We start from the raw sequence: 23,858 nt of genomic DNA, 5'->3' as shown, positions 1-23,858 counted from the left end.
GAATTTGTCAAAGCAAGAATATTGCTTTGCAGCAATCAATAATATCAATTCTTATTTTCCAATCCCTGGTACCTCAAATACTTTAATGGAACAACCCTATCATTCATAAGACACATAATCACACATTTTCATTCTGTGGTAATCTTGCTTGTATAAAAAGTATAAACATGCTGTCAGGTAAGGCATAAATGCATTATTTAAAAAAAGAAATTAAATTAATTAATCAATTAAAAAAAAGTAACATGCAGCATAACAAGGCTGGAGAAGAATAAACAAAAACAGAACAAATTCAAATGCAATGAATTCAAAACTTTCAAACAGGTCACAATGCAATTTTTCACCTTAATATCAACCATAGACTTGCAATGCTCTACAGATAAATTTGTGTACCATTCCTTGCTGGATAGACAAATAGTAAAGGAAAAAAAAGATAAAAATAATAACATATTTCAGGAACAAAAGGGAAAACATGCAAATTTAAATATTTTAGTAAGAAGGAAAAATTCCTATAGAAAAACAATGTAAACAAACAGAAAATTTTCTGAAAAATGATATGACATTGTAAAGATTAAGAATTTAAATGCTTTTACAAAAGTTGATTTTCATAAGTATTTTTTTGCAGAAGAGGTAAGAGGAGATAATCTCTAATTTAAAATAAGATTTTTTTTACTTGTACCAGTAAGGCACTTGACTGTCAGAAGTTACATTTTTTTTCTGACTTAAGCATTCATTTTCTTATTTTTGGTTTGTGTTCAATGAAATTCAGTAAAGAGTAATATCCTACTAACAAAAAAAAAGAGTAAAATCACAAAAATACTGAACTCCGAGGACAATTCAAAATGGAAAGTCCCTAATCAAATGGCAAAATCAAAAGCTCAAACACATCAAAATAATGGACAACTATCATATTCCTGACTTGGCACAGGCATTTTCTTATGTAGAAAAATTGAACCTGGTTTTATAGCTAGCTAAACCACTCCCTTGTATGACAGTTGCATCAAAATCCATTCATTGTACTAAAAATTTAGCATGATATAGCAAAAATCATACCTCTTTATCACAAATTTCCCATTCTCAATCCTGTCACACCCACAAAGGAATGGGTCCTCTTCTTTGATTTTTTGTGCATCAATTCTGGCACAGACATCATGCACCCATTGGCCACAAAGTGTGCACTCTACCATCACTGCATGTTCGTCAGGATTAGCATTTAACATGAATGCACAACAGGACATTCCCTCCAAAGCACACTCATCAAAATGGGCTCCAAATGGACCAGGCAGGCAGACTGCTGGCACAACATGCCGTAATGTTGCATACCTGCAAAATGAACCAAGTCATATGTAATAGCGACAGTACCAAAAAAAAATAACTAAGTTCAACAAAATTTAAGCCTTATTATAGTTTCAGTTCTAATTGATTCAATAAATATATCTAGACACAGAGATGAGTCTTGCTTGGTCCAAATTTGAGTTAATATTTTTTTTAATTCACGTAAAACTAGAACTGTGACTGTACTAACTAACATCATGTGAAAGTTTCAACCAAAAACACCGTTGACATAGGACAGTAGAACTAATATACACAGCCATGCTGCGTGGAAAGCAACATTTTTAACGATGTAATAAAGTTTTCAATAATTCAAGTATTTAAAGTGAAACTTACTATAAAGGGGGCTTGCGGGTGTAAATTAATTTTTGTTTTAAATATAGGATTTTGCTTTTTTTTTTTCTATAAATGAACTTTATCATATACTTAATAGAAAAATAAAATAAACAATGGGGTCACTGTTCATTTAAGCTCACAATCTGCCTTCGAAAGAAGCATGCATTTTTATTAACTTAAGGTACTTTTTTTCTGTTGAACTAATAGGAGTAATAGACGCAATATCGAAATAAAAAAAAACTAAATTACAGAAATCGCTTAAATTTTACAATTTTTTAGTTAAATACAGGTAATTTGAAAAATATAATAAAAAATAAAGGTCACCGATGAGGTAAAGAAGATATTTCAATTTTAATGCCAAAAAATGGCATTTTTGCACCAAAGGGAGAAAATTTGTAGCTTTTTCAATAATATAAACATTTTGAACGTCATCTGTGGTCAAAACAAATCGATTTTTTCGGTTGATTTTTGTACCATATCATAATGTAACAACTAATAGTGTAATAAATAAAATTTGTAAAAAAAATTTATTTTTTTTAATTTTGCTAAAATTTTTGTACACTCGAGCCTCCTTAAGACAAACTCTTAGTTGTCATATATCTTATTACAAACATTTCTATTTTAAGATGTAAAAAAAATAACTAACACACTAGGCTTGGTAGGCACCCAGACAACATGTATGGCAGATGTGTTCAGTGTCTTTAGAAATGATGGGAAAATATGCTGCATAAACGGGACTCTGGAGTTCTTTTTTTAATAATGGCTCACGACAGCTCTTTGTAGTAGATTTGACAGGATGTGCATGTGGAACAATGCTGAAAACAAAACCTCAATCTCAACAAATCATATGCAAATTATTTAAATTTATTCACAATTCATTCATTTTCTACAAACTAAAGTAAAAAATATAAAAAAAATTATAAATTACAGACAGTTTTTGCTTTGCTTTGCTCTACATATATTTGGGTAAATTATGGACAGCTGCCTATCCTTAATATTCTATATATTCTTTTAAATATTATTCCTAAATATTCATTACTTTATCTACTACATCATTTATATTAGGAGTGATTAAGGGAAGTAGGTAACAGTAACCATCGCTTTATACTTGTACAATGACATTTATTTACAAGATATAACCATGCTAGTTTGGAGTTAACATCATTCTGAGTTAGAAATGGTGAGTCTTTCTTGTCGGTATGTTTGTTAATTCTAAATAACTTGTGATATCTGTTGGTTAGGATGATAGTAAATTAAGGACAAATATCCCCTAAAATGTTAATTTCTAGTGGATTTGAACAACAGTATATCTTCTATTACCAGAACAGAAAAAGATCCTTTTTTTGTGCATTAAAATTTAAATGGGTTTTTTGTTTGTCAAGTCTGAAAAAAGTCATTAGGAATATAATTATCTTACTACAATCTCTAAATGGCATCCTTGCTGTCAGAAGGAGCTCCTGCATGCAAAAATACTCTATCCTTTCCCCATCTGATAAGTTTTCTGGTACAGTGTATTCTGTACCAGACAACGAACTTATCAAATAGGTGACATCATTTCCAAATTCTTCTACCATCTGAAATAAGAGTTATATATACATAACATCCTTGAAAAATCCACAAAAAATCAAAAACAAATAAAAGATAATTATGTGCCGCTTTTTAATACAACCCAAACTCTTTATGTACCACTACTTTTATATTACTATTATTTGATTGCTGGGGTTCAACACAAACCTTTATGCAACTAAATGCTTATCGAAAACTCCAATCTTACGCAAGTAACTGGCAAACCTAATCACATAAAACTGTTTTAAGTTAACATACAAAGCTATGATTTGAATTAGTTAAGGTATAAAACTAACGACCATAACCACTTCACCACCGCAGCCCAAAAAGTATAAATATCACACTATACTTTAGTGGTAGGCATTGTGTTCATGTCAACACACTATATCTGTTCTTTTTCATATTTCATAAAATAAAGGAAAATGTGGTCATAATGTCAATGAGACAACCCAAATTTTTTTAATCACTATGTTGAAACTGGTCATAAACCTGTTAGTACTATGGACAATATACTAACAGCAGCTTCAATGTGTTAAAGCACAATTGATTCATACTACACAATAGTCTGCTAAAACATTTCAAAATTATACTCACATATTTAGAATACTGCAAAATGTTGTCAGCAACTGTGACAACAGAGGCCAAACGAAGAAAAAAAGCCTCATCTTCATTCCCATACAAGGCTATAGAAAAAGCATTATAAATGCAATTTCCATCTGATGATGCGGAAATAACCGTTCTTTTTCCGATTGAATCTGGAATGAAATCCTTATATCTGGAAGAAAAAAACAGAATTATGAAGATAAGAGACTTCAAAGAGAATTTTTTAAAAGAAATATAAAGAACTGGAGCAGTTGCTTTATCTCATCAATAGTCAGGTAGTTTTTTTCTATTAGCTCTATTTTTCAACCAAACATTAACCCAAATCTTTAATGCCTTATATGTAAGATATTAAATTTTTGAAATGGACCTTAATTAATACCCCAAATGCATACACTGAATAAGTATCATGTCTCTGTGATTGTGTTAACATTAGTACACCTTTTATATCACTAAGCTGCAGTACTAGACAATGTAGATATATACTGTAGATTCATTTATTTTCCTGGGTACCAATTTTCGTGGATTAAGGAAATCTTGCATACAAGCCTACAGAAATGTGTCATTGGTTGAACATTTAATTTCGTAGTTCACTAGTACCCATGAAATCCATTAAAATTTTTATCCAATAAATATTAATGAATCCACAGTATATCAAATTCAGTAATCTGATTTCATGTATTTAATAAACTCAATTTTTGGTATTAACATTTGTTATGTATTGGTAGAAATTCATTGACAGTTATAACACCTAAGAATATTTATGTACTAGTGGTTGAGTGAAGGCCCCCTTCCAGCACCCACATACATCCTTTGCTATTATGAATAAAAAAAACAAATTCAGGGATATAAAATACATTGAAGGTGCTAAAATACATTATAGAATTAACATTACAATTAAACCATCCATAGAGAAGATGCAGATTAGACAACAGACAGTAATCCTTATCCCTATTAGTTGATGATGATGTAATACCTTCCAGGTTCAATGCAACACAATAATACCTTTTATTGGTACTTATTAGAGTTGGCCTTTCCCATTTCTTGGCCAGAGAAATTGGAAAAGCTGGAATGAATGCCTTCAACTCTTCTGACAAAGCTACCAATTCATTCCAGTTTCCAGCACCTAAAATTTTCAGTAAGGCAATACTGTTTTCCTTTTTCATGGGTTCCTGGAAAGACAAGTATGATTTTATTTATCATTTACATTTTTTAAGTTTTGTAAACACTATTGTACAATTTAAAAAACATTTGAATTATGGACCTAAAAAGGGTAAATCAAACAACAGACAAACAACAGTAAATTGATATATGAACCTTTCACATTTCTATAGCTAGTCAGGCCATTAAAATATATCATCAAAATTGCAGGATAAATATACTTTATATATTTTATAGTATACCTATGAGGTAGTATTTTTCAGTAAATCTTATCAGTGAGACTTAATATCAAAATTTGTCCAAAAAAAAAGTAAAAAGAAAAAATAAAATATTATTTTTATTCCTACATTTTAATGTTGAGTTATAGTTATGATACTTCAAGATATCTATACAAATATCTCATTTACAGGATAAACTGGATATCATTGAGATGGGAGCTATCTCTGTGGGCCCCGCTGTGCATAATGTGTGGTAAAAAGTTTGTATCTTTATCATTGGACATGGGGTTGTCAACTGAAACCGAAGTTTATGACCTTGACCTTTGAACTAGGAAGTTGTACATAAATTATGACACACCCTCCGGTGTTGGTTTATATACATGTCAAGTATAAACTTTGAAATCATAACGGTTCTCAAGATATAGAGCGGACACGATCTTTACCCTTAAGGACGTGGGGTTGTCAACTAAAACCAAAGTTTTTGAGCTTGACCTTTGACCTAGGAAGTTGAACATACATTATGACACACCCTCTGGTGTTGGTTAATATACATGTCAAGTATAAACGTTGAAATCATAACTGTTCTCTAGATATAGAGCGGACACAATTTGTTAAGGACGGACGGACAGACTGATCACTATAAGGCATCCATCATTCAGCGGGGCCTTAATGATGTTTCAGCTCTGTGAATCTCTCTCTTGCACCTTGCAAATGTGATCTTCAATTTTTTGTAAAAATGTTGAGCAGAAAAAGACCCTAAATGCCACTTATCCTTCACATAGATATTTTGCTCATGTTTCATTATGCATAAATTAGAACAAAATGAGATATTATAAAACAGAATGCATTACCTTTGATAATGATATAAGCTGCTCTCTTCGCTGTCTAAGAGAATGAGCAGTGTTAGAAGTGGCAGGAGTAGGTGTTGCAGAGGTAGAAGTGACAGGGGTAGGAGTAGCAGTGTAAGAAGTTGCAAGGTTAGAAGTAGCAGAGGTAGAAGTGTTAGAGGTAGCTGTAGCAGAGTTACAGGTGGCAGGGCCAGGCATAGAAGAGGTAGGCAGAGAAGAGGTAGAAGTGGCAGGGATAGGAGAAGCAGTGTAAGAAGTAGCAGAGGTAGAAATGTTACAGGTAGGAGTAGCAGAGTTACAGGTGGCAGGGCCAGGCATAGCAGAGGTAGGCATAGAGGAGGTAGAAGTGGCAGGGATAGGAGTAGCAGTGTAATAGGTAGCATGGGTAGGGGTAGGAGAGTTAGAAGTATCAGGGTTAGGAGTAACAGGGTTAGGAGTAGCAGAGTTAGAAGTGTTAGAGGTAGCTGTGGCAGAGCCAGGCATAGCAGAAGTAGGCATAGAAGTGGTAGAAGTGGCAGGGATAGGAGTAGCAGTGTAATAGGTAGCATGGGTAGGGGTAGGAGAGTTAGAAGTATCAGGGTTAGGAGTAACAGGGGTAGAAGTAGCAGTGTTAGAAGTGGCATGAGCAGGCATAGCAGAGGTAGAAGTGTCAGTGGTAGGAGTAGAAGAGGTAATAGTGGAAGGGGTAGTAGTAGTAGAGGAAGCAGAGGTAGAGGTAGAAGATGTTGTTGAAGACACAGATGTCAAGGTAGCCGATACATTGACAGGAACAGAACAGTCAGAGCTTGAGCTTTGTGCCTCACAATAGAACCTTGATCTGAAAAAGACAAAACTATTGAATTTTTAAAATACTGAAAATAATATTGGCAGTATGATTAACTTTAAAAAAAACATATCTTGAACAGCAAAACATTTGGGATTAATCAACATTATTAATAACTTGATCAGTTGAACTTTCCTGAACAAGCCAAGAGTGTATGGACTGTAAATTTTCACCATATTTTCTTCAGGGGATTTGAGTTTGTCAGTAATAGCATCATTATTACAGTTAAATATTGCATACATGGAATAATATATGTGCATAGCATTTTCACACCATTTAGTATATACAGAAATAAATAATATGTGGTATGAGTGCCAATGAGACAACTCTCCATCAAAGACACATTGTGTAAAAACTAAACAGTAATAGGTCAAAGTACAGGCTTCAACATGGATTCTTGGCTCACATCAATCAGCAAGCTATAAAGGACCCAAAAATGACTAGTGTAAAACAATTAAAACTGGAAAACCAATGGTTTAATCTATATAAAAACAGGAAACGAGAAACACTAATTATCCACATAAATAAACGACAAACACTAAACAGACCCCTGACTGCGAAAAAATGCAGCAGGTTTAAATGCTTTAACAGACGCCAACCTTCACTCGAATCTGACACTCATTTTTCTCTTTATTTGTTTAATAGTGAAATGATGTCACTGCAGCACTTGTTCTGGATCTTTGATAATTTAAAATTAAAATTAACCACAAACCATCCATAACTTTAGCTCTTAGTAATGGTTCAAATATCACATGTATCATAAATAAAATTTGAAAATTCAAACCTAAATTGAATGCTACTATTTGGCATTTTGATGGGTCTTGGTGGATAGACCTGGCAAAATTCCTGAAGAGACTCAATCAACTTGTATCCATCCTCAATAGTTGCCCTCTTCTGACCAGCTGAAATACATGTGCAAGCATTTTAAAACTATTCATATAATAAGAAACCATGCAGATGATAAAATACCTCTTACATCAACAGTAAGAATTATTTAGTACAAATAGTAATAAAGACACTTTAAGCTACTGCAAACTACTTATTTCCTACTGGATGCCAAAATATGAATCAACTCACCATAAGCGTAACAATTTGAACATGTAAATATTTTCTTCATAATTTAATCATTTTGAATGCTTTTAATATACATGTATTGTTTATATTGTGATACATCTGGATCCACCACTGCATGTAAACTTGACCTAACATCGAAGACATGACATGTTGACAACCCTGTTAACCTGATAAACAAACTAGATTAATATCGACAGGTGACAAGTAAAAACCAATTAAAGATCAAAGAAACAATAATAAGTACCAGCGAAAAAAAGTACAAGTACAGTATATCAAAGTCCAATGACCTTTTCATTGGGTATCATGGTAGTTGTTGCCTTAATGCCATTTCTCCTTATCTCCATCTTTCTCATAATATGATAATTCTTTACAATGAGATATTTATATACAAGCAATAACTAGAAAATCAATTAACTTCATGTTTTAAGATATTGTACCTCTTGGGTTATTTAGGGAGGCAAAAGGTACTGACGTCTCCCTCCACCATGATGGACAGTTTGCTTCTTGGTAGAAACCTCTCATACGTCCAGTACCTTTAAATAAAATAATAATAGTATTAAGCTTTTTTTCAGTTGAAAGAGGTATCAATCATTGCATTAATTTACCGTAACTTTCTTTTTTATTACCAGTCATATTTGGGATAATCGATGGGAATTTTTAGTCAGCAATGCTCTTCAACTTTATACTTGATTCTGCTTTAAAAGTGTTTTAATTAGAGCTTCACTGCTGAGTCTTATAAGGTTGAAATGTTTGTCTGCTGTGCATAATTTTAAGCCTGATATATATAATAAGTTGTATTGATCATTTATCGTGAATGTGAATAATATTTTATCAGGGTTAATTTGACTTCCCTCTAACTTATGAGAATTTATGTTTTTGTTATTGTTTATACTATACAAAATAATTAACAGTAAAAGGGCAGTGTAACCTGCCTAATCTGACACCTGGGTATTTCAACATCCTGCTTGAACCGACACAGTTTCATGGTCCCAAAATATGCAGATCCTTGCAGAAAAAACCTGAGTATTGTGACATCCTGCTTTATCCAACATTTTTTTCTGGTCCACCAGTGTGTCGAATTACACAGGTTGCACTGTTATGTTAAAGCAGTTGTGTCATAATTTACTAGTCCAGATTCCATTTGTCTTTACTTTATATATAAATATATCTTTTATCTAAAATAATGCTGATTTTTTTTTTAATATGTGCTGATCTTATGTCAAACTATGTTAAACTATAAACCTAGGGGTTTGTCAGGAGGAGACAGCACTGTTGTGATGATAGCACGAATCTCATTCATGTCCATATCAAAGCAGTGCTGGGCCAGAGAGTCCTTGAGACTGTCATGAAGCTCTGCCTGTTCTGCTGCTACCTCTTCTCTGGGTTCTATGGGGGAAAAAAAATTTATAAACTACAAATTTCAATTTGTTTATGATTATTATGATTGCTATCAGTTTTCAGATTCATGAAACATAAAATTTGTTTATTCATTCATTCATTCATTCATTCATTCATTCATTCATTATATTTTAATTGTTTACCTAACGTAAAATTTTGAAAATAAATGGTTAGTTTCCTTAATAGTAACCGGTAGGTTGCAACAAATATTTATAATTAGACATTTTCCACAAACATGAACTATGACTTCAGATATCACATCAACCTTGAAATATCATGGCTGATTACATATCTATTAAGCATAATAAAGCGAAATTTATTTATATATCAAAATTGATAATTTATAAACACAACTTAATTTGCCATTAATATACACTACCATTTTGATTGATGACAGACTGTCCTTCAATAATTTCCCGGTACTTGGTTTTTACCACATCAGTTTCCACAAAGTGGACTTTCATTTGCTGGTTACCTAATCAAAAGTATGAAAAAATAAAATGCTGACAAAAAAAAACTATTATGAATTGGTGTTAACAAGTGTTCTATTATCAATGAGTATGATCAACTTTTTTCAGGATCATATACTAATATAGCAGAGAAACATTTAAAATATCAAAGTTTGAACATAAAAAAAGTTGTCAGTTACACAGGGGTATAGGAAGTTCATGAGGTTGGTACAGCTCAGAACATACAAAAAATGGTATGTAATGCCATCATTATTATAAAAATCCAACCATTTCACTCTATTGTGAAGAAAGATTTTTCATTCAGAATTTAAAATCTCAAGAGTTATCTGTGCCAATGTATATATAGTGCATACTGTATAATATATATAATGCCATTGTTTTATGAAAAGAATTCTTACCTGCTGATCTGTAAAAATTATCCACTACAGCAAAACATATTACATGTGCCTCTGGGAAGTTTTCATTGAACTTTATTACCTGTAACAAAAATATTCTATCTAAGTGAATAAATTTGAATATACTTGTATTCATCATTACATACTGAGCAAGTTGAGTTGCACAAGATTTCTCAGACAAGGATGAAAAAACATATACATGCATTTCTATTGTGACTTTTTGCTAGGTTCACCCTGAACATCTAAAGCAAGTAAACAAGAGAGAAAAAAAAATATAGTTTTTTTTTTAAATATGACTGAGGAAATAAGGTAGTTTCAAATCCAGAATTTATATAACTCAATATCAAAAGTGCACTTGGAAGAAAACATAAGCATTTGCACAACTATTTTAGAACTGTGTGAAATGTAAACATACTCTTTTCTCCAATCGTTCCCAACTCTTTTGTATTTGCTCTGGCATATTTCTGGTGGCCTAAAATTATCTAAAAAATAAAAAATAACATTACATGTACATGTATTATAAAATTTATTGTAAAAAGATATTTATGAGGATTGATTCATGGACATGGATACTTCTAAAGAGATAAGACCATCAGGTATTAAGGTTTGGTAGAGTGATTAATGGTCTTAAAGGCAATTCAAGAGAGGTAAGATCATGAGGTATTAGGGGTTGGTAGAGTGATTCATAGTCTTCGAGAGATAAGACCATGAGATATTATGGGTTGGTAAAGTAATTCATGATCTTAAGGATAATTCTATAGAGATAAGACCATGAGGTATTAGGGGTTGGTAGAGTGTTTCATGGTCTTTAAGAGATGGTACCATGAGGTGTAATTAGGGTTTGGTAGAGTGATTCATGGTCTTAAGGATAATTCTAGAGAGATAAGACCATTAGATGTTAGGGTTTGGTAGAGTGATTCATGGTCTTAAGGATAATTCTAGAGAGATAAGACCATTAGTTGCTAGGGGTGGGTAGAGTGATTCATTGTTTTAAGGATAATTCTAGAGAGATAAGACCATCAGGTATTAAGGATTGGTGGAGTGATTCATGGTCTTAAGGATAATTCTAGAGAGATTAGACCATCAGGTATTAAGGATTGGTGGAGTGATTCATGGTCTTAATGGATAGTTCTAGAGAGATAAGACCATTAGTTGTTAGGGGTGGGTAGAGTGATTCATGGTCTTAAGGATAATTCTAGAGAGATAAGACCATTAGATGTAAGGATTTGGTAGAGTGATTCATGGTCTTAAGGATAATTCTAGAGATAAGACAATTAGTTGTTATGGGTGGGAAGAGTGATTCATTGTCTTAATGATAATTCTAGAGAGATAAGACCATCAGGTATTAAGGATTGGTGGAGTGATTCATGGTCTTATGATAATTCTAGAGAGATAAGACCATTAGTTGTTAGGGGTGGGTAGAGTGATTCATGGTCTTAATGATAATTCTAGAGAGATAAGACCATCAGGTATTAATGATTGGTGGAGTGATTCATGGTCTTAGGATAATTCATGAAAGATAAGACCATTAGTTGTTAGGGGTGGGTAGAGTGATTCATGGTCTAAAGGATAATTCTAGAGAGATAAAACCATTAGTTGTTAGGGGTGGGTAGAGTGATTCATGGTCTTAAGGATAATTCTAGAGAGATAAGACCATTAGTTGTTAGGGGTGGGTAGAGTGATTCATGGTCTTAAGGATAATTCTAGAGAGATAAGACCATTAGTTGTTAGGGGTGGGTAGAGTGATTCATGGTCTTAAGGATAATTCTAGAGAGATAAGACCATTAGTTGTTAGGGGTGGGTAGAGTGATTCATGGTCTTAAGGATAATTCTAGAGAGATAAGACCATTAGTTGTTAGGGGTGGGTAGAGTGATTCATGGTCTTAAGGATAATTCTAGAGAGATAAGACCATTAGTTGTTAGGGGTGGGTAGAGTGATTCATGGTCTTAAGGATAATTCTAGAGAGATAAGACCATTAGTTGTTAGGGGTGGGTAGAGTGATTCATGGTCTTAAGGATAATTCTAGAGAGATAAGACCATGAGGTATTGAGGATTGGTGGAGTGATTCATGGTCTTAAGGATAATTCATGAAAGATAAGACCATTAGTTGTTAGGGGTGGGTAGAGTGATTAATGGTCTTAAGGATAATTCTAGAGAGACAAGACCATTATTTGTTAGGGGTGGGTAAAGTGATAAACGGTCTTAAGGGTGGGTAGAGTGATTCATGGTCTTAAGGATAATTCTAGAGAGATAAGACCATTAGTTGTTAGGGGTGGGTAGAGTGATTCATGGTCTTAAGGATAATTCTAGAGAGATAAGACCATTAGTTGCTAGGGGTGGGTAGAGTGATTCGTGGTCTTAAGGATAATTCTAGAGAGATAAGACCATGAGGTATTGAGGATTGGTGGAGTGATTCATGGTCTTAAGGATAATTCATGAAAGATAAGACCATTAGTTGTTAGGGGTAGGTAGAGTGATTAATGGTCTTAAGGATAATTCTAGAGAGACAAGACCATTATTTGTTAGGGGTGGGTAAAGTGATTCACGGTCTTAAGGGTGGGTAGAGTGATTTATGGTCTTAAGGATAATTCTAGAGAGATAAGACCATTAGTTGTTAGGGGTGGGTAGAGTGATTCATGGTCTTAAGGATAATTCTAGAGAGATAAGACCATTAGTTGTTAGGGGTGGGTAGAGTGATTCATGGTCTTAAGGATAATTCTAGAGAGATAAGACCATTAGTTGTTAGGGGTGGGGAGAGTGATTCATGGTTTTAAGGATAATTCTAGAGAGATAAGACCATTAGTTGTTAGGGGTGGGTAGAGTGATTCATGGTCTTAAGGATAATTCTAGAGAGATAAGACCATGAGGTATTGAGGATTGGTGGAGTGATTCATGGTCTTAAGGATAATTCATGAAAGATAAGACCATTAGTTGTTAGGGGTGGGTAGAGTGATTAATGGTCTTAAGGTTAATTCTAGAGAGATAAGACCATTATTTGTTAGGGGTGGGTAGAGTGATTCACGGTCTTAAGGGTGGGTAGAGTGATTTATGGTCTTAAGGATAATTCTAGAGAGATAAGACCATTAGTTGTTATGGGTGGGTAGAGTGATTCATGGTTTTAAGGATAATTCTACAGAGATAAGACCATTAGTTGTTAAGGGTGGATAGAGCGATTCATGGTCAAGGTTAATTCTAGCGATAAGACCATTAGTTGTTAAGGGTGGGTAGAGTGATTCATGGTCTTAAGGTTAAATGTAAAAAAATATGTATCAGAGATGGGTACAGTGATTTGTGGTCTTCAGGATAATTCTAAAAAGACAAGAAAGTGAAGTGTTATGGGTAAGTAAAGAGGTTTATGGTCAAAAGAATAATTCTAGATAGATCAGAGAATTAGGTGTGGTAAAGTGGTTCTTAAATTTACCCTCTTGCTGCAAGTTGTTTTCCAAGGTTGCATTTCCTGTGTCCGAAAATATGACAGCACAATGTCTGTGATGTTACATGTCCAACAATGATGTCATTCGATATGTTACGTCACCCCATAATGACCATTACTTTTAGGACCCATTGAAGAAAAATATAACACTGTTTAATCTTTGGTCTTAATATTATCGTGAAAAGACCATGATGTGTTAAGGGTGTTTCTCGTCTCTGAAGGTAGGTGTAGAGTCCTTTTTGGGATTTTAAAATGATGCCATAATTGTAAATTGGGTGGAGAAGAGAGCCGTTGATATAATTGCCTTAAATTGGTATTCCTGTAACCTAGTAGCGCAGTTATTATAGGCTCTTTTCCCGTAGCACGGCGGATAAATTGATTTCTTTTCTAAATCACAGGGCATATACAGTTTAATTAGAAGTACTAATTACATATATATAAATTATAATATAATATCAATAATATAATTCTACAGTATAATGTTTGACGAATTATTACTTTAATACGACATGTAGCTTCAAAATCAAGCTAACATCGACTTCTTACCCTCAACAATATACAAATATATCCGACTTATTACTGCCTAGAGGGGACTACTCGGAATATATAAGATGTACTGTAAAAATATAGATCTATACTAATATTTTGTATACTAATATTTCAAAATTTAAAATTCCGGAAGTGACAATTTTATTTTCTTCAAGGAGAGCGATTACAGAAGGTGCGTGCGCATCTCTTAAGACCGTGATCTTATCGGCCTTTTCGAAAGTTATAAATACCTCGACTGACCCAAGATACAGTAATAACATGGAAGTATTATATTGAATACTTCTATGGTTATTCTTACACTACCTATAACCGAGTACGGCAGAAAGTGATTTTCCCCCGATTATAGTACTGATTTTCCTCGATTTTGTACTGATTTTTCATGATAAATTTTACACTATAGTTCTGTTATTTAATTTAAGTAGCTTGATCTAATCAATTGGTTAAAGATCATTTATTCTGTCTGGTCAGCAGTCATTAGTAAGTGATATCCTGAGGTGGGATTGCTTTGACCTTCCTTGTTCTTTGTTTTGATGCTGTTGCAGCTGATTTGAGTCAAACAAAATATGTTTTAGTCTGCTTTTAGAAAACTGGGAGTATAAATTAGATTTTTTTTCATGAAATTTTTTTCAAATATAATAATCTGAAAAATGCAAGTAGAAATTTGGACAAAATATGCATTTAAATGTCTTACGTCTTTAAAGTTGTAGAACTTCCGCGATACACTAATAATCGAGAATTATGCTGTGGCCAGTGGGGGATTATGTCATATCCATATAGGCGCGTGTTTTGTTATCACAACCAGTAAACGAGGTCATTCTGTTGCGGACTTTGGTCAAAGAAAGAGAAAGATGGAGTCCCCTAGAAATGAAAATAAGCTGAATGGAATTTCGTTTTCAAGGAAGAAGAGTCCGAAGCTTACTTATGCCGGAGAGTTCTGGTAAGATATACTTTTTAATCCATAGAAAATATGAAGAGAAAAAAATTCATTAATATTTAAAATATGATTTCTGAATATGAATATGAAAAACCGAGGTTTGCCCAAGTTCATTTAGAATACAAAAATGTTTGTCATATTTTTATGTTATGGTATATGTTAATGAATAAGAAATGGAGGTATACAGTTAATTCGGGATTGTTTTGTCTTGAGTAGCCAAACATTCCCATTTTTTTTTAACATTTCTTTATTCATCTATGTGAACACTTCGGATTTTGAGATGTTGCAGAATTCTAAGTTGCACACATATCATAATACTCATCAAGTTGTCAATACTGGCAAATATTATTCGATTGAAATTTTCATAGTTCTATTGACGAGATTTACTTTTAGTAGAGACCAAGTGTCGAGTTAAAAAAGTGAATATCGAGTTGTCAAAAGTGAGTATCGAGTAAAACAGTGAGTATCGAGTAAAAAAAGTGAGTAATTATTATTATAACTCGATACTCACTTTTTGAAGGGGAAATTTATTTTAACTTTATTCCTTTGGCATGATTCATTTTATCAAGGATGTATATTAGTATTTTAGTTATATATCCTTGGTTATATTGACCATCAACATGAATAATGACTAACTTAGTTCTTAGGGATAGTAATATGATACTGATAGGACCACTTGAAAAGTAAACATCTCAAACAAAACAGTAGTCAGAATAGTTCGCAAGAAACACCCAATTTAATACTTGGGAACTATATTCCACGAACAAGGGGAATTAATTGTGGTCTGAAGCCTATTAGACACCAAAATGTTGGTATTTCTAATGAAACTTTACATTTACTTAGCATGATATCTTAGTAGCATATTAAGTGCCAAATTTTATTACTTTCTGACCGTTATTAAAACAGTTTGGAATGTTTTATATAATTGCATATGTCTGCGGAGAATGCTATTTGCAAAGTTTGAAGACCTCAGTCAATAGATATAAGAAGATTGGGTATGAGTGCCAATGAGACAACTCTCCATCCAAGTCACAATTTGTAAAAGTAAACCATTATCTAATTTAAACTAAATGAAAGTTATGGCTGCTGGATGTTATAAAGGAAATTGGGCAACATTTATATTTGTTAGGTTATTTATTTGCCTTGATCCAGTAGCCATAACTTTTATTTAGTTTAATTGTTAAAGCTTACTGCCACTTGTGTGCCAGTTTTGTGCAAACTTATATCCCTCTAGTGCTTAAATCAGAAGTGGTCAATATGATAAGTGTACAGATATAATAAGCATTATTGTGGGTAAATTAATACTGAAAAGTTTCTTTATTTCCACTGGCTATCCTTATTGGTTATGTATACATGTACTTCAAAACAACTTAAAAGTAAATTAAGACTTGACACTTTTCAATTTTAAGATATTTTGCTCTTTATATTTTTATACGTGGTTGTACGTTATAATCTCCCAGGGTCAACTCGTTTTTGGAAAACTTATTGAAAATGCACCATAAGGTACTCTCATTCACTCTGATAATGACCTATATACCTTTATTTTTGTATGCACTGTTCTAACTAATTTTTAAGCACTGTTTAAAACTGTGTATAATTTGTATTAAAACAGATGAATCACCAAAGAAAAGAAAAACTCAAAGTTCTAATAGTGGCCTGGGTGCAGTGTATTCGAATTATCAACAGTGCTCCTCAAATAAAGAAAATAAAAGAAAAAGGTGAGGTTATAAATTTGTCAAATTTCCTTTTTATAACATTATATATATCTTTATTCTCATCACCAAATACATAGGTACAGAGAAAACATGCATGTAATACAATACATTAAATACATAAACATAAATATACAATATATACAACAACAACAAAGACAAAAAGAAATTATTCAGGAGGACACACTCGCTTGTTTAAAATTCGTATAAACTTACATAAATTTATGAGATCTGTCCTATTTGTAGACGACATAATTTCAGTAAATAATATAATATTTGGCCTTATACTAAAATTTCGATTTATAAATTTATTTCTCTCTTCTCTAAAATGTGAACAATTAATAATGTAATGGAATTCATCTCCAATATCTAGCTTACATAAATTACACTTTCTTTTTTCCCTTTCTATATTGTACCATCTTCCAAGTTCGACTGGAAGTTTATGGTTACATATTCTAAATTTACATAATGTTAAAAAATCTTTTTCGTCTAAAATATTAAAATATTCTTCAAAACACAATAAATTCTTAAAAATACGATAATTCAAGGCTTTGGAATAGTTTTGAATAGTCTCGTTCCATGTTTGTTTGAATTGATCACACAATCTTACTTTGATATTATATTTCAACCATACATCATTTAAAAAGAGCTGTGTGTTCCAGATATAAGAAAATCCACATTCATCAAATATATTTTTAACACATATTAACCATCTAAAATCTATGTTTTTAGTACAATACAGGTGGTACAGTAATTTATCACCGTTAACTATTAGGGGAATTACTTAAATGAGTGATATCTTAAAACATTTGAATGTTATGTAACTTTAGATATATACTAATGATCCAGAGACTAATCACGTTTGCTAAAATTATCAGAACCAACATCTGTGTTTAAAGGATGACCGGTCATGTCAGGTGATGACCTTGTACTGAATCTGGGATAATGACATGAAAATCACTTGTATAAATATATATAATAATTCTATTTTATTTCAAAGAATCATTTTAAAGAGGTTTCTTTTTTTCAATTTTACTCATAATAAGATATAATATAAACCTGTATGTTTAAAATTTTAGTAAAACTACAAAATACAAAATTATTTTTTTATCAAGGCTTCAGACCCCAATTAAGTTGATATTTTTTGCTATTTATAAGTGATTATTTCAAAAATTCCCCTGACTGTTTAAACTTACTATTAAAAAAAAGCCCAGAAATACAGTTTGAATATAGATATGTAAGACAAGTATCCAACAGAGACCAACTGAGGTTGATGTTAGAATCTTTATGTGTGTGTGAAGAACTTTCATATTCTTTTTAATAGGTTTCTAATTTTTATATAACTATTTTGAAAAAAAAATCAAGCCTGTAGTTCAGTAGTTGTCGTTGGTTCACAGCTGTCATATTTGTTTTTCGTAAATTGTTTTGTTATAAATTAGGCCGTTAGTTATGTCAATTGAATAGCTTTATATTTTCATGTCGGTCCTTTAATAGCCGACTATTACGGTACTATATAGCCATACAGTATGGGTTTTTCTCATTTTTGAAGGCCGTACAGTTACCTATAATTGCCTACAACCACTTCATTTGAACTTTGGTAAATAGTTGTCATATTTGCAATCATACCACATCTCCTTATTTTTTAAACAATCATAGACACACAAAAAGTAAAGAAATGCATGTTATGTTCTTCTTGTATATTTTATGATGGTATGATACTAAATTCCTAATCTTGATTTTCATATAATTGAGGTCTGGAACAGGCATGTCAGTAACTGCTAGTAGTCCTTTGTTAATTGCTGTATCATTGTCCTTTTGTTTAGTTTCTTCTGTTACCTATTCTAACATCGGACCTAGACTTCTTAAAAACTGAGTTTTTCTAAACTTTATCATCAAATATGTATCAAGGGTTTCCAGCATTTAAATTAGATTTAAAAATACCTTTCCAGAGCTTCTGGTAAAGCGATCCTTATCGATATACCAGTTTGTGGTAAATCATTTCAAGTAGTACAGTTAGAAATTTATTGTGATCCAACAATTAATATACACTTACATTGACTATATTTCCCCCCGGTGCAACGCGTTGCGGGGGACATAGAAATATTGGCGTCCGTCCTTCCGTCCCATCTACTAAGCGCTGTCACGTGTACAATTCATGCCAGATTTTTATGAGACTTATTTCATAGTTTTAAATTAGCAATTTCTTGAACGAATTTAAAAAGCCGTGCCTTTCATTTATTTTTAAAGAGTTATGCCCCTTAGAAATATTAATTATGGTGAAAATTGCCAAATGAATGCTCTAATGTGAACAATTCTTGCCAGAGTTTTGAAAATTTATACTATAGGTAAATATTAGCAATGTTTTGGACGAGTTCGAAAATCAGTGCCAATCAATTGCCCTTGGAAATATTAATCATATGGAAAATTGCATTGTTAGCGCTCTCATTTGTTCAATTCTTGCCAGAATTTTATGAAACTTATATCAAAGGTTTATACCAGCAATATGTTTAAGATATCAAGTATGAATATTACATGTATTAGGTCAATATTCTTTAAAAATAAACGTCTTTTGAAATGGCACATATGACCTCTTGAAAGAAGTAGGATCAAGAAGTCCTATATTTGGTCCTTATGTCAAATTTTTCAATATTCAATCAAAGACTTATATTCATATCTTAAAAAGGTAAATTTGAAAAGACTACATATTTTTTTTCTCGAAATTTTAGTTTAAAAAAATGAATATTTAATACATGCATTGTAGCCAGATTGCTTGTATTTATGCATTTATAGGCCTTTTTATCTGAATAATATTGGTCACATACTAAGAGTAATAAAAACTTATCAAATTATATATATGGTTCAAATTCACACTATTACAAAACATATGGTTGTCCATTCATGCTGCCAATACCTTTGTAAACACCCTGTTGAAATTAGTCAAAAATTGTTTATTCAAAATTAAGGTTTTTCTTCATAAGAGTGTATAACTTTGATGGATTGTGATGACAGTGACCGAAAAATAGTAGTTTTTAATTTGGCATTTCCTCAATTTAAAAGGAAAATTAAGAATTTAAGTAAAATATTCTGCCAAAATATAAGTCCCTTATCTTGTACCATGTCCTTTGTCTGATGCTATTCAACAAATCCGGCTAACTAACATATAGCAATAGTTAAAATCATCAACTGTTTCTGGTATTTGATGTAATTAAACTAAACTTTAAAATTAAAAAAAATATATGCTTTTATGAAATAAGGTGTTTTTACAAGTAACGTAATTAAAAAAAAAATGAAGCAACATGTACCGTTACTCTGAATAGAAATGCATTTACAAAGAATGGTATTATCCTCACTATCTAAATCATCTTTTTTTTCGGAAATAGATCATTAGAATAATTTGTTTTCTTTTTTAGATTTTACTTTCTATGAGTACCCACAGCATCTTCAAGCAGAACAATGGATATTGATCAGACCAGACAGTCTGGAGAATTTACCATGAATAGAAGTAACAAAAGTGACAGCAACACATTCGATTGGTTTAATGGATATTTTGGACAGGAGTAGCAGACTGGTACATTGATTCCAAAATCTTGAACAAACAACAACTGAACACATTCTTGTCTCTTTTAAGTGGGATAATGTTAATCTTTACAAAATGCCAGCACAATTGAAATTAATATGGGATAGTTGAAAGAAGAAATTTCAAAATGATACATATTATCACAATGTTGAATTTAGACAATCTCTATTTTTGTGAAACAGTTTTTTTTAAACTTTAAATACTGTGATGATCTACAAAACATTATTAAAAGATGAACATGTAAGTCTCAAGTGTGATCCAGTTTTTAACCGCTTTTCGCTTGAAAAAAAATCAAGCTTTTTTAAATTTATGAAGTGACAACAATTGTTTTTACTGGATTTACATTGAATAAATAATATTATACAGACATTAAAATAAAAATGTTGAAATTGATTTCACTTCATTTTATTTTCATTTTTTCGCAATGTTTTTATCAATTTTTTTTTATCCTTTCTAAGTGAGAAAATCAGAAATTCGTGATGCTTCTAGTTGTTACACACTACATTTAAAACATTGTCACATTTCATATGGTATATTCTGGCTTTCATTGTATTTTGTGTTTTTTGTATATTGGTGAAATTGCAAATTGTGTTCTTACCAATGAAACTTAACAGTTAATTGTGCTTGATTTTTTTTTTCTTAAACAATGAAAAACCCTTTTAATTAAAAATTAATATGTTAAGGTAAAGTTCATCCCAAAGGTTGCTTTTATTCATTTTCATAAAATTATAAATAATTAAAAAAAAATTGGAAAGTTTGGAACTATTTGATTTGATTACCATTGAGACAGCTTTCCACGAAAGTTCAAATGATGTAACCGTAGGCATACGACCTTCAACGACATGAGAAAAATCCATACTGTATGGTCATCTATAAAAGACCCCGACATTAAACACCAATTCAATTGAGAAGAATAACGGCCTAATTTATTACAATTTACGAAAAACAATATGACAGACATGAACCAACAACAACCACTGAACAACGGGCTCCTGACTTGGGATAGTCACATAACGGAGGTGGCAGGGTGAAACATGTTTGTGATCGCTCAACCCTCTCCTAGCTGGGACAGTGTGTGTAACAGCACACCATAAGAATAAGCATTTATTTAGTACAGTATCATTTTAAAACAACAGCTTTCAAAAATTCACTTAATGTTGATGGCAAGTATTAGTAACCAATCAATATATACAGAGATATGAATCACCTGTGTGCAATTTTGATAGATATATATTATGCAAATGTTGAAATTTAAATTACAATACTTAAATGACTACTTACCCATTTTTCATCAGTATTCTGATATATTAAAGTATAGAAATTGACCCTATGTAAAAGTTTCAAAGTCAACGAATCATGACTGGGGGAGGGAAAATAATCATTATGGAGATGAGATGTGCAAAATCTAGTACAACTGCACATCTAATGTAATAACCGTTAATGTTCAGCCTCAAACTGACCAAATCACAAACATAAACCTGTAAACTAACTATGCATTTTCGAAATCAATAGACAGTGATTGGGGAGGGATAATCGCCATGGAAATAATTTCCAGTGTCTTTTTATAATTGGTTACTAGAGTGACATCCCTAAATTATTCCCCTTCTGACTGAACTAAACAGCAATACACATTGCTATGAGTTGATGCTCTAGTGAATATAAATGTGTAAACCTAATTTTGTGACTGAATTCAGTCATTATATTTTTTTTTACTGCTGCAGAATTGGTCTTTTCAACAAATATTTCCTGAATTTGTATTGACTGAATTCAGTCATCTGTATTATAGATGTGTATACTATGTAATCACACTTGGTGTAATTTAAGTCTTAGAAAACACTCTAATTTAGTACAATTTCTTGTAGCTTCTATCAAATGCTGTGTGACTGAATTCAGTCAACATTTTGTGAAAATAATGAACAGGATAAAGAGTTAATTTCATTTAGCTGTTATCCTGTTATATGTTGCTTGTATTAATCTATAATCCGAATTCTGTTTCATCTGAATTAACAGTAATAGGTATTAGTTAAGAAGCAACAAGTACAAATGTATTTGATGGATATTTTACGAATAAAATGGTAATGTTACTTTCTATTGTACTTATTGAATTATGTGATATAAAGATGCAATCAGGTGACTGAATTCAGTCACTCAAAAAATTATCACCGTACAATGCTATTTTATTTTTTGTAAGTGGATCATATTAATGGGGTCATTAATATGAATATATTCTGTGTTAACGTTTTCATCCATTTTAAATAAAATGCGCATTGCATACAATGTTGAATGTTAAATGGTATTCTATAATGAATAATATATCTACTCAGTTCAACCCTTGAATTTTGACAAATCAGAAAATTGACAAGTTGAACCAGACGGTGTTACTAGTAATTTTTTGGGGCCCTTTATAGCTTACTGTTCGGTGTGAGCCAAGGCTCCGTGTTGAAGACCGTACTGTGACCTATAATGGTTTACTTTTATAAATTTTGACTTGGATGGAGAGTTGTCTCATTGGCACTCATACCACATCTTCTTATATCTAATTAGCTGTGTAGGAAAAGTAATGGAGAGGGTAGTCTACAAACATATTTATAACCCTCTACGTAGGAAAAAACTTATTAATTTATATCAGTCAGGATTTTTACCTAAACATTCAGCTGTACATCAACTTATTGAACTTTATAACACTATATTAAATCTCTTGAAAAAAAAAAGAATTCAGTTGCTTCGTATTCTATGATTTTTCAAAAGCATTTGATAAAGTATGGCATAATGGACTTATACATAAAATGAATTATTATGGAATAAAGGGAAATTTACTTGCATGGACTAAAAATTATCTTTTTCAAAGAAAACAAAAAGTAGTTATCAGAGATTCATCTTCGTCATTGTCCATTGTTTCTGCGGGGGTACCCCAAGGCTCTGTTCTCGGTCACCTTTTATTTTTGCTGTATATAAATGATATTGGCGAAAATTTAATTTCACTGACTAGACTTTTTGCTGATGATACGTCGCAGGGATATTCCACCACAAGCATTACAGACGTACAGGTAGTAGTTAATCATGATTTAAACAAACTCAATGATTGGTCAAAAAATTGGTTAATGTTCTTTAACCCAGATAAAACGGAAATAATGATTTGCTCAAATACTAAGATTCCAAGTGATTTAAGTTTTTCTTTCAATGGAAGATCAATATCTAACACATCAAGTCATAAACACTTAGGTGTAACTCTCTCCCAGGACGCAAAGTGGAATGAGCACGTAGAAAATATTTCCAAAAATATTATTTAGAGACTGGCTGGGAACCCCTTCATAGTAGGAGGCACAGAAGAAAACTCAAATTATTTTATAAGATGTACAATGGTCTCGTTCCACAATATTTATATGATTTAATTTCCCCAACTGTACAGTGAAAGTACAACTGTTTATCCACTG

At 32.0% G+C, this 23,858-nt stretch overlaps 1 protein-coding gene and 1 long non-coding RNA gene across 4 annotated transcripts; one reads left to right on the top strand and one right to left on the bottom strand.

Moving 5' to 3' along the window:
• Nucleotides 1-880: 880 nt before the first annotated feature.
• On the bottom strand, nt 881-14,405 carry LOC127709909 (serine-rich adhesin for platelets-like). Of its 3 annotated transcripts, XM_052215608.1 has the most exons (13): nt 14,199-14,405; nt 10,634-10,700; nt 10,222-10,300; nt 9,733-9,828; nt 9,198-9,341; nt 8,393-8,488; nt 7,666-7,783; nt 6,062-6,875; nt 4,837-5,003; nt 3,826-4,006; nt 3,083-3,239; nt 2,312-2,480; nt 881-1,320 (listed from the first exon to the last, which is right to left on the bottom strand). In XM_052215608.1, the coding sequence occupies exons 2-12, from the start codon at nt 10,676-10,678 to the stop codon at nt 2,419-2,421; spliced, it is 1,959 nt and encodes a 652-aa protein (XP_052071568.1). In that variant the 5' UTR covers nt 10,679-10,700; nt 14,199-14,405; the 3' UTR covers nt 881-1,320; nt 2,312-2,418. The 3 variants fall into 3 exon arrangements, with proteins under 3 accessions (XP_052071568.1, XP_052071569.1, XP_052071567.1); XM_052215609.1 differs by lacking the exon at nt 14,199-14,405 and having other exon boundaries at nt 10,634-11,758; XM_052215607.1 differs by lacking the exon at nt 14,199-14,405 and having other exon boundaries at nt 10,222-11,758.
• A 608-nt stretch (nt 14,406-15,013) lies between these two features.
• Nucleotides 15,014-20,784, top strand: LOC127709941 (uncharacterized). The gene is made up of 3 exons (XR_007985860.1): nt 15,014-15,138; nt 16,748-16,853; nt 20,258-20,784. It is a non-coding gene; the product is annotated as an uncharacterized LOC127709941 (long non-coding RNA).
• Nucleotides 20,785-23,858: the final 3,074 nt, after the last annotated feature.

The sequence above is a fragment of the Mytilus californianus genome, unplaced genomic scaffold (assembly GCF_021869535.1).
Source record: "Mytilus californianus isolate M0D057914Y unplaced genomic scaffold, xbMytCali1.0.p SCAF_7, whole genome shotgun sequence".
Taxonomy (NCBI): domain Eukaryota; kingdom Metazoa; phylum Mollusca; class Bivalvia; order Mytilida; family Mytilidae; genus Mytilus; species Mytilus californianus.
Note: the sequence above shows the minus strand (reverse complement) of the source record. Positions and strands in the feature narration are given on the sequence as shown.